At 39.2% G+C, this 12500-nt stretch overlaps 1 protein-coding gene across 1 annotated transcript in view; it reads right to left on the bottom strand.

The window, feature by feature from the left end:
• Positions 1-6975: 6975 nt before the first annotated feature.
• The window catches only part of LOC142350996 (krev interaction trapped protein 1-like), a 13036-nt gene continuing 7511 nt past the window's right edge, over positions 6976-12500 (bottom strand). Inside the window, exon 8 of the mRNA XM_075403037.1 lies at positions 6976-7632. Coding sequence (XP_075259152.1) covers positions 7026-7632 — 607 coding nt within the window. The 3' untranslated portion in view covers positions 6976-7025. The remainder of the gene's footprint in view (positions 7633-12500) is intronic.

Below are 12500 nucleotides of genomic sequence, written 5' to 3'. Positions count from 1 at the left end.
TGCTATGGTTCTGCGAGCCACATTTTTATTGTTCTCATTCAGTGCCTCCCAGCCAGAGACAAGAGAAGTGCCCGTCGCCAGCGCCAAAAACATCGCGACAACACAACGATGGCTGACACAACAAACTATCATAATGGTATGTAAATTCAAATATCTCCATTTCGGAATCCAACATTTTTGGGGCCACTTCTTAACGTTCTCATGAGGAACTCGGGAGCGTACAAGAATTTCTCCAGCAGCCGAGAAGGATTTCCGTCTTTACAAATCAGGAAAATCTCAAAAAACGTGTCTTGGAAACGATTGCGTCTCCACAGATTCGCCATGTGAGCGCGTCAACCACTCGTTCTATTGGAAGATCGCATCTTGTTTCTTCAAACAAAATTCAAAGCGCATATCAGCTTGGCACTAATTACAAATGGAGAATAGGGAATGCCCACCCTCTCAACATCACGACGGCCAGTCATTCGACAAAACTACCTTTTTTCTATACAACCGAACAATGTTTCAACTCAAGCCCGCCCATTACATGACCCCGATCCATTGACAGTTAGCACGTCTACCCAATAAAAATTCCCGCTTGAATTCTTTCACCTCTAGTAATTCCAAATCAATCTTAGGTTGCTTACAATTTTGATATCATTGTTTCTATGACTAATCGTCAAACTTAATAGTTTACCTTTTTATATACAAAGCCTTTTCCAAACTGGATCGAAGCTCCTTCATAATACAGTACAACAATCAATTTCAATAAGAAATAGAACGTCATGAGACAAAAGAATTTTGGGATTCCAGAATGAACTCTAAGAAACCAGATGAAAACAAAAAAGAAAATCATGGAAAACAGAACTTTATAATTTCATTTTTAAGATTAATTGCAACCAGCATGATGTTACTCAAAAACCTAAAAAAAACAGCATAATTTGCACACTACACTATCTTTGAATCAAGAGGCCCCCGGTTAGCGACCGCAAGAGAAAAAGGGAAAACATTAAGCTCAGTAGTTGTATAATTTCAGTTAATACCTCTACCGCACTGTCGTTCAGTTGCGTATACACAGCCCCCTGAAAAGGGGACACTACTTGTATGGCCAAAAGACTTAAGAACCGGCTCAAACTTAAAATTTTTTCTAACTGGTATTCATAAAAATCTTTAAGCTCAAATTCAGCAAATTCAAGAATCCACCATTGCAATTACTGCGCAATGAACTTTTGTGCAATAGTATGTAGATAGCAACAGATGCAGCAAGTTTATTTTGAAAAAGGATTTTTAAAGTTCTTTGGTGAAAAAATGCAACTTACCCGGGAAATAGCCAGAAAAAGGTCACCATTGATCCCATACCACTGATTGGGATTGAAAGAGCAAAAACAATGTCAAAAAAATATTGTTGTGCATCAACATATTTGAAGTGCGAACTATTTCGACTGGATATTGTTGTTATTAATCCTCATTTTTCGTAATGAGAGGATGCAACGGCTACCGTCAATGCCAAAACCGCTTAGAGATCTTAACTAAGAACAAAATTCAAGTAGGGGCATCTAAAATGGGGCTTTATGGGTTAATGCCGTTTATATTTCTCGTTTCATTTTTATACTGACTCTGTTCACTTTCAACTGCTTCACTGAGCAACTGCTGCTTAAAAGAATTTTGAACAGGAGAAATGGGTGAAACTAGCGTAGAGAATTAAATAAAGATCACACGCATAATTCCGAAAAAGCTGCAAACTGAGGTAAAGCGAAACAAATTTTGGTTAGACAAAAACAGAAATAGGAGCACTATAATAGCCAGATCGAAAGATGAGGGCGGTTACTACACATTTAACGTTTAACCGCCATTGTGTATTAAGATGCCTTCATTGCATAGATTTCAAAATTGTTCATTTTCATTTGAATTTTAGTAGTAAGCTGCCAATTGAGTTCAGCTGCTCAAAAACTTCAATGAGAAATTTAGATCATGGAAAACGCAGGAAGTCCAGGGCCTAAAAAGCGCCCGACAAAAATGAACAAGCACAAACTAGAGCAGAAAAAAATCAGTGAAGTAAGCTATTTAGCCTCGGAGAAGCAGCAAAACTATAAAGTGACCTTCATTTCTTTGAGATGAGCCAGCTATAACAAATGTAGAAGATAGAAAACATTGATAATTAATGCTAACGATGTCAAAACATTTTCTAAAATCGCTATTATTAAAAAAACTTTCACTGAAATGCAAACACAACAAATAATTGAAATACTAACAAAATTAAAAAGCTGACGTCAGACACTGAAGCTTATTGTTTTAAATCGGAACAAATTCGAGAGAAAATAAAAAAATATAGCCAATTAAAGTCGGGCGAAATGCTTTCAAACGACCGCAGAGAGTTTGGCTGCGCTTAGCCAGCTAAGGCTGGCTAGGGTCGCTAAGGTTTAAAATCCTGAATTTTCAATTAACTTTTCCTCTTAATTTTTACGTTTAAGACCTAAATCGACATTCTTCTTTCATTAGCTTTAGCTTTCTGATGTGGCTCTTTTAAATCGCTCCTCTCTGACTTAGCAATGTTAACCACTAAGGCGTTACAAACTTTAAAGTTAAGAAACCCAGTAATAAAGATCTCCTTTTCTTTCGTGTGCGAGTTTTAACAAATTCTTTTCCCCAATGGATAATAACGCTTTCCGTTTATTAATTACCCTCTTCTCCCAGCGAAAATCTAAACATGTATTCTGCTGTGATGCAAAACGGCTTATCGGAAGAAACATCCTCGAACGATTTCCAAATCAAGCAAGTTATTTCCCATTCAATGCTTTCAAATACAATCATCGAACAACGCTTGCATTCAATGTACAAAATGTATTCTGAAAGAATTTCCAACAGAAGCACGAAGCCAAATAACTAATACCAGAACATTCGCGCCGATCAGAGACAAAACGCTGCACATACTGACCGTTACTTCTCCCCCAACTGTTAGAGCTCAATATCAATCAATCCGATTGCGAGGTCTCAAGTTACTTGGCAAACCTTTTTCCAAAGGTCGAACATATCCTCAACAAAGCAAAAAATTTAACCCATTAAATTCGTTGTATCAACATTAAAGTCTTCCTTTTGTTTGCTCGGACACGGAAGCTCTTAAACTGATTAAATTTTAGGAAAAGAGCACAACCGGAAAATTAATCGCAAGAAAAACTAGCAGAGTATTTTATCAAGGACGGATATGCATTTTTAAGTGTTACTTTCCACAATGCTAACGAAGAAGAAAACCTCAGAAAATTGTCGTATGGGAACAAAATGGTCAAATTTAAGATGGGAAAGGCCGTGGAATCAAATTCCATGTTCCCGCTCGTCATAGTGTCAGTTTTGCGATGAAAAAAAACCGTCAACATACCGAACACGATCTGGTGTTTTCTATGGCAAAACATTTGCAAAAAAATGTACAAAACAGTCGAATTGCGTAGATAATTAAAACAACCAACTGGAAACACAAAGCAAATCCTGACAACACAGTAATAAGAAATGCGGACTAAAAACTTTTGGCAACCTGACAATAGACCAAACCCAAAATTCAAGAAACTTTGAGAAATTTGTAGCAGATCAACAGAAAGCACATATGAAGCTGATCAACAGAAAGCAGAGAAATTATTGATGAAACATAAGTTTTAACTAACCAAAAATCAATTAGAAAACAAAGAAAACATAAAATCAAACTGTCCAAAGACAAAATTCATCAAACCTTGAGATACTCAAAGGTGCTGCATTGAAGCCGAATCAACCACGAAAACAATAATGCACTGAAATACCAAGACAGTTCCTGTACACTGAGCAGCGAAAAAAGAAAAACCAAGTTGGTAACAACAGCAAATGATTGAGCATAAAATTTTAAGCTTGAATTCATGTGGCATTGCGAGCACGAAAAAGAACTCAATAAACGATAAATGTTACCAATTACCCAGAGGAACCACTTTGTCTCGATGAGTTCTTTTCGAAATACCTCGATCTACCTCGCTCAAATGAATTACTTCGTTAACAGTGCAAACTAAAATGCCATCCATTGCCAGCAGTAAACTGCAGTTGAGGTTTAATAGTTTGGAGCGAAGAGCAACGAACAAAAATTAGGAAAAATTAAGGCACTGAAATTTAGTTTCTCTAAGGCAAAAAAAGCAAACGTCTCCAAGGAAATTAAATCTCTCTAAAATTGCACCTGGACAACTCATAGTTTTAACCGGAGATAACAATGCATACAATCATGAACCAAGAAAAATCCAAGTTCTCTTAGAAGTAAAGATGGCAGAATAAAGAAATTCGCTCAAGCCGTCGATCGAGAAGTCGCTCTTTTTGATATAAAAATATCACACATTACGATAAGAACATTCTTTCTCGCGCATAGACAATTTTTTACGAATCAGCTCAATAACAGTGATACGAAAAGACAAAGAAATAAACTCCCAGACTACATGCTCTTAGAGGTAAGCAACAACGCTTTGTGAAAATGGATGACACTATATTAGAAAACCAAATCTATAACACAAACTTAAACTAAAATAAAGGAAACATTATCCCGAATTATTAGCACGAGAATAACAAACAACGACTGAATTTCACACACTTTGAACAGTTGATGCAATCCTGTGAGCCTGGAACTATCAGATATTTCAAAACAAATAGAATTAATTCATTGAAAGTCGGTGACCGTTTAGAAAATAATTAGGATGAGATCATTAAAAAAAGCTTGCAAAACATTTCTCAAAGCTTTATAAAAGTAATAAATCATCTTTTGAAATCTTACTCGATTAACTGCAATAAAAAGAAACCAATACGCCAACGAAAAACGAAATCACGCTCGACGAAGTGAAAATGGCAATCGACAAACTAAATGGAGCGAGATCAGATGGATCGCCAGGATCAGAGGTCAAAAATTTTGACGTTTACGAATTAATTAAAAGAGAAATGGCCCCAATACTGAAAATTATGTTCATTGTTAAAACCAATAAACTACCAGAAAAGCAACAAATCGCAGTCTTGAAACGTAATGAAAATAGGTAGTTGGTCAATAGTAATAGGTCTCGAAGAAGTAATAGCAAACGACAAACTAAAACAGCGCTGATGAAGGTCCGCAAAGCCTAAAAACACAACAGTATATTCAACGTAAATCTAGACATCTCAAAAGCAGTAGATAAAGTAGATTTTCGCGATAAAATAGCTGTACACCAATTCACAAAATCTGCAATCAGAATAACATAACAGAAAACAAAAGCAATTATTGAGATCAACGGCTACCTCTCTCAGACAATTGTACTCGAATGTGAGCAAAGCTAATGTTCTGATTCAGCTTTGCTTTTTCCTGCCATTGAACCGTTATTTTCTTCTGTTGACAACTCATCCCATATTGGAGTCTTGAACAAGCAAAAACTATTGTTTACGCTGATGACATTTCATGTCTCGTTCCTAAACCAATCCTTGCATCAATCGAAACAGCGAAAGACTTCTGATCAAACATAATTTAACCGTAATAATATTAAAAAGAGCGAAGTCCTATTTATGATCAATATTTCCATTTATAAAAACCGTTTCGATCAGCAAAAATCGTGTTATAATGTTGCACGCTGACAAATTACAGCCAAAACTTTTAGATCTCTTGTAGTTTTGGCGGTCTATAGTCGTTTCAACTCTCGAGCAAAGACATTGGAAGCCATGAAACAAAATGATAGAAATTAATTATTCCAAAGTTCCTTTTCTACGCCCGGTGCATAGAATCGACCATAATAAGTTTGACAAATAGGCAGGGCCTCATTAATAGCCTTTTGAAAGTTCGTAGGAAAATGGAAATTAGACGCAAAGTTTTATAACAACCATCAGATAAAGGCGGGACCTCTCATCTAAGCATTTCTTCAAAAATTAAATCTGCAATACTTGACGAAATTAATTCCTCTGACGAGAACTCAATTACCTTTTCGAGACACCTATCCCTTTTAAATCATACTTAAAGCTTAAAGTTGTTGAGAACGAAACTGAAATCTCCCCTCCAATATTATCGAGATTCGTTTACGCAAGGCTGTTATTAAATACAATTGTTCAACTGAAGATTTAACTCGTTTTTGCAGAGCTGCTTGGAAAAGATATATATCCTTACCTCAACCGCAAAAAGTGCTGTACCGACTTGCATTCAACTGTCTCGTTGACAAACAAGTAAGATCGCTAAAAAATTTCTCAGTCCATTTGCAGCTTCTGTGAAAACAAATTCGGAACCTCTGACCACGTAGTCTTTGAAACCTGCAAATTAACTGCATCGAGAACCATCTTACAATTGACAAACTGCCGTGAGATCTTTGTTCATATGAGAGTCAAAACGCTAGGATTTACTGCAAATGTGTTAAACGGATCATGACAGGAAGCTCTGAGCAAACCAAAAACTAAATAAACTTTTTATTTAAGTTGTAATACCGTCACGATCAAACTGCCTTTGTAATGTTTAATTATTGATAGATAGCAACTGTAAGTATCTGCTTCTGAATTCATTATTGAAAAGCCAGCTAAGGCTCAGGGATGCTAGCATTAGCGGTTGGCGGGGTGGGGGTCGATGGAAGTGATGGCAGGTTTGGGGTGGGGGGGGGGGGGTGGACGATTGGAGGGTCCAGACCACCAGGTGAAGAAGGATGGACGAGGGGGGTGTGTGTTGGGGTGGGGGTTCATACTTAAGAACAACCCTTCACACCACAAAATTGTCTCCTCAAAACACTTTTGTTGAATAGCATATTTAGAAACTAGTAAGGCATTGGGCTCTAAGAGAGCTGCTCAGCCACTTAATGGCCTCCGGGCTTTACCTGTTTCTTCCGTTTTTGAGGAAGAAAGTGAAAATGGTCCGACAAAAAATCGGTTAAGCACAAAATCACACAAAAAAAAGACAACGACGACAATATAATTGCTATAAGCTTCCTTTGAGAGCAATTAAACATTTGGAACAATTGCTAGAAGAAACGGCCTTTTCTAACCACAAGAAGTTTCTAATTAGCACAAGCGATGAAATATCATCAAATATAAATAAAAAGCTGAAGCTCATTCAATTAAAACGGCATAACACTATCATTTGTTCGTGCACTTCTATTCGATCTAACAGATAAAGGCGATAGGCTAAGATTAACTTCTCTCTGATTCGCCAAACCACTTGCATCTTTTGTAGACTTCCTATTGGCTAACGCGTTGACCAATGAAACGATCAGCTTTGAATGCATTGAAAACAGCGTGACAGGTGGAAACGAATTTTTTGCATTGGGTAATGCCGTAACTGTAAATGATTGTTGCCCATGCGTTTGAAACTCGACGTTTTGTGGTGCCCTCTCTTTATCGTTTAACTTAATTGTACAGCAGTCGAAAGAACAGCTAAACCTCAACTCGGAATGAGGTGAATTTGGTTTGATGATGACATGAATTCCTGTCGCATTTACAGCAATGAGAGCGTTGAAACCTTTTAATGTTATTCCGTAGAAAAACGAACTTCCATACGTAATCGATGTTCTCGCAAGAGTGCCAAACTGACTTCGTAATGCTTGCCGATCAGGTTCCGATTCAACTTCAGATAATGGGTGCTGTTTCAAATTAGATTTGACCTTCTTAACAAACTTTTTGCAGCCAGTTTTCCGATGAGATACTATGTTTGCTAGATCCAGGCTCCTAAAAATAGACCTGCATGAAAACACCGAACAAGTTTACAAAGACAGGATATTTGACCGCACAAGGATGGCTCGATTACTCGAAGACAAGCGCTGCTTTAGCTCTTCAAATGATTGCCCGATATATTAAAAACTAGATAAATTCTGAATTTATAAGGCTTATCTATGAGCCTATTATTGGTCACTCACATTATCTAAAATAAACACAAAGAACAGTCAAATTTTAAAAGTATTCTAAAACGTGCACGGCACCATCTAAAGATTTAATTTGTAACTTGGCCATATTAGAAGTCTGGTAAATGCCTGATCTTCAAAGTTTACATATCAGGCTTGACTTCTGGTCTACACATGCATTCAGCTCTATATAAAGCGATCAAAAAGATTTTTATAGTATCTTATCGCATCTACAATAAGAAAAATCAGATCAATTTGAACCATAAAGCTTGACATGGCTTGAGAAGAAGCTATACTTTCTCAACCAAACTTGCTAGAAAAACTAAGTCTATAAAGCCCTGAGAAAGAAGAGCAGGGTTTATAAGAGATACCCAATTTTTGGAACTTGAGACCAGGTGGCGTAATCGTACAGAGCACTAAGCTTGTAAATGAACAGATTTTGGTTCAAATCTAGTGATGTTTTGCTTCAATTTTACAATCATAACTGACTAAACGGAAAAATTGCTCTGGAACGACTAGTGGTAGTTCTAATCAATTGCAGCCTGCTTCAGTCGGGGAGCCTAACTGGGACTAAGAAGTTCAACAATGGGCTTCAAATAACCACATTGGAGGTTACCATATACCCCTATTAAGCTTTAAGTGAAAAATGGCACCAGTTTCGGCGCATTTTTCATTTGACTTTTAGTATTAGATTGTCGCCAATTGAGTTCAGCTGCTTGAAATTGTGATTGGGAGAAAATTTTAGATCACGCGAATCGCAAAAAGTTAAGGGCGTAAAAGTCACTCGAAAAGTCAAAACGGTCAAGCAAAAATTTTGCATAAGACACAAGTTTACAATAATTGCTTCTCTACGAGAGTAAATAATAAACTCTCCTGAAAAGACATCCCCTCCCTTATAATGTAACATACTCATCAGATTGCGCATGAATGTTGCGAAACATACTATAGTTAAAAATATATAGAAATGAGTTCAAAGTTACCGCCGCCGCTTAAAAAGCTGAGATTGAGAAATCACGTCACGAGCTTAAATTCCATTAATTAGAGGAAGAACTTATTGGAAAAACCGACCTCAGCCTTTCTCTGTGAACAAATTCAAAACGAAAAAAGCGTCCGACCAAAAAAAAAGAGTCCTGAAATACAATTCAAAGAATTTTCATTGAGAAAACCAAAAAACTGGACCTCGAAATGACCAGAGATGGACTTCAAAACCTCAACAATAACAATCAAAGTAGCATGGCGGCACGAGACCAAAAAACCATTACAGAAAAAGTTCAATGATAATATGAACCAAACCAGCAGAAAATCGAGAAATCCACGCTGGAAAAGCGCCAGGAGACGATCGAGTGCGTAATGAACATCTTTTACATCTCGGAGAGAAGGGGTATTCGGTGCTCTTGGACCTAATCAACCTAAGCTTGAAGCAAAAGAGGGTCCCTCATAAATGGAGAAGAGCCACGATAATTCCAATAAAGAAGCCAGACAAACCAGCCGCGAACATCGGAAGTCATAGACCTATATCTCTAACCTCCTGTGTTGCGAAACTGACTGAACGGATGGTCAAAAACCCTAAGTACTAGTGGATGGAAACAAACCAGAAGCTAGACCCAAGTCAGTGTGGCTTCAGATCAAAGAGATCCACATCCGACCAGAGCAAGGCTGCAGCAAGTCATCGAAGACGGATATCAACAGAAGCCAGCAAATAAGAATTTGGTGCTGCTTTTCGACATGCGCAGAACCTTCGACACCGTCTGGAGAAACGGTTGATCAAGAAGATGCTAGACAAAGAGCTCAGTAACTGCATGGTAAAATGGAGTTAGGCCTTCCTCGAGGACCGCAGAGCACGCGTGAGGATAAATGGAGCAGAGGGCAGGTATCGAACCTTGAAAGCTGGAGTTCCACAAGGGAGCGTCATTGCCCCACTCCTATTTATCATGTATGTAGATGATTTGCCCAAGAAGCTGCAGGGAGGGAGTGCACACCTTCCTGTTCGCCGACGACTTGGCGACCTCTGTAGAGGGGAACAGTGTCGAAGATTGTGAAAAACGGGCAGAACGGGTAACAACTCTAGTCTCCGAATGGGCCAAAGACTGGAGGATGCAGCTGGCCCCGGAAAAGACCACGGCCACCCTATTCACCACCTCACCCAAAGGAGCGAACACCAAGCTGAAAGTCAGACTAGAGGACGCAGTGGCGGAAACGGTGAAACATCCGAAGTTCCATGGTGTGACTATGGACCGCCTGTTCGGGTACACTGAGCATGCCAAACAGCAGAAAAACAGAGCTATTGCCGGCCTACGGCAACTGACGCGACTCGCCGGAACAGACTACGGTGGAAGAATGGAGGACCTAGTACTGCTCGAAAAGACATACATCAGATCCCGAACCGATTATGCAGGGAAAAGCTGGATGCCAGCAGCATGTCAAACGGCCCTCAACCACCTGGACGTCGTCCAGAGGACAGCGTCAAGATGGATCACCGGAGCAACGAGAAATACCAATGGAGACATCCTGCATCTCCAAATCAGAGCCTCACCTGCCAGAACCAGAAGGAAAGCAGGCAAGTTCTTCGAAAGGTGTAAGAGGCAACCCCCACAACGTCAAATCAGACAGGTCACCGACAGAAGCATACAAAGACGGCTAAAAATCACTCGTAATTGGCGCTCAGCAGGAGAAGAGGTCACAACGCAACTTCAACTCAATGAATACCCACGTGAAGGGATGTCACCCATCAGCCCTCTTCCACCATGGACATCTCTCACCAACATAAGGTTCATCAGCAGCCACAAAGACTGTCCGAAAAGAACGGACCGCCCTGAAAGAAGGAGGAATGCCGCGGAACATACCATCAAAGAGCTGCCTCAAACGGAACTACAGATCTGGACGGACGGATCAGCCAACAGCGGTACGGAAGACGGAGGAAGCGGAATCCTGATCTACAAGGGGTCAGGAGAGAAAAGGATACGCCTCCCAGCGGGATAACGGACATCTTCATTCCATGCAGAGCTAGTTGCCCTAGAAGGAGCACTTCACGCAGTACAAGAAGATGAGACGAGAACTTGCACCATCTTTACTGACTCATAAAGTGCAGTGAAACACCTAGAAAACGGCCCAGAAGATGCAAGAACGGAAACGGTCGTCAACGTATGGCGTCTGATGCAACGTATCGATGAAAGCGGGAAACAGGTGATCATTGTCTGGGTACCGGGACATGCCGGCCTAGAAGGAAACGAGAAATTTGACGAAATCGCCAAGGAACCCACCCGAAAGCACAATCCATCGCCACTGCACAAAGGAATGGATCAAAGAAGTACACCAACGTGCAGCAGAAAACCCTTCATCGACGTTGAATTGGTACCTGAGCACCACGAACTGGAAGCCACGGCGGCTACAAGGGAAACTTACAAGGAAAGAGTCACGCCTCATTGAACAACTTAGAATGGGGAGAAGCCTAGTACTAGCGAAAACAAGATGCGAAATGAAGATCGAAGACTCCCCAATCTGTCCCAACTGCCTTGAAGGAGAAGAAACAGCAGAGCACCTCCTGTTGAGCTGTTCCAAACGGACGAAACATCGTGTCGACATTTTCGGAATAAACCCAACACCCCAACAAGTGTTCAATGACAACATCGGACTACTGAAGTTTCTTCGCAGGGTCGGCGTCATCGCCGCAAATATGGACTAAGAAGTCCGACAATTGGAAGGAACAACAAACACACACAGAAAAAATTAAGAACAAATACTCAATTTGACAAATCTCCACAATATTACAAATCTCTTCAGTCTGTTAAACCAATTAGTAATTGTGACATATGTAGTGTCGGGGTCTAACTACTAGTGGATATGGACTGAAAGCATTAAATAGGTCCAACTATGCTTTTGTCGAACCATAAGCCAATGCAATGGGACCTATCTTAATAAAAGGTAGCCAGCACTACAAAGAACAAACGCAAGCAAAACTTATAAAAAAGAACTAATACCTAATCAAAATACAGTGACAAAACATAAGAATTGTAAAATATCAACCGAAAACAATTTCAACAAAAGATCAATACACCTCTCCTTAACGACACTAAGTCATTACATACCAAAAATAACAGACTTACATCCGTCGGATTGCTCTCAAACGACTGTCGAGCGTTTGGCTTAGGGCAGCTAGCTTTAACATCAGACGGGATGGTTAGTATGGAGGGAGTGTTGGAAAATTGGTCAAGAGAGAAATCATAGAGGACCACAGGACTAAAAAATAATTGCTACAAACTTTGTTTGAGAACAATAAAAAAGGAACAAAAAACGACCAAAAACTTCAAGAATTCACTGATATTTGGTCACAAATAGTGTCAAATTACAAAAACTTTGATACCTGTCTTATGAAACCTGTCTTTACTGAGACTAAGTAACTAGAAGAAAAAAAACAACATCAAATATAGAAAAACACACATTATTGTTAAAAAAAGTGAGGTTCTAAATTGAAAAGAAGTAAGAGCAGCCCATTCAGTTAATGAAAGATGAAAAAATTAAAATATGCTTTTTTTGAACACTATTGAGTTATGAAATTTCGCAGGCGAAATAATAGTGTTTTAACTTTGTTACAAAAATTGAACTACCCAAGAATGCGAGAATAACAAAGATTTTTACAGAACTTAGAAATTAACAGGAGAGATCTGATCAAGAGATCAAGATGGTGATTTGGATTTG

This window comes from Convolutriloba macropyga, chromosome 12, assembly GCF_964194025.1.
Source record: "Convolutriloba macropyga chromosome 12, txConMacr16.3, whole genome shotgun sequence".
Taxonomy (NCBI): Eukaryota; Metazoa; Xenacoelomorpha; order Acoela; family Convolutidae; genus Convolutriloba; species Convolutriloba macropyga.
This window is presented reverse-complemented; position numbering and strand designations above follow the sequence as displayed.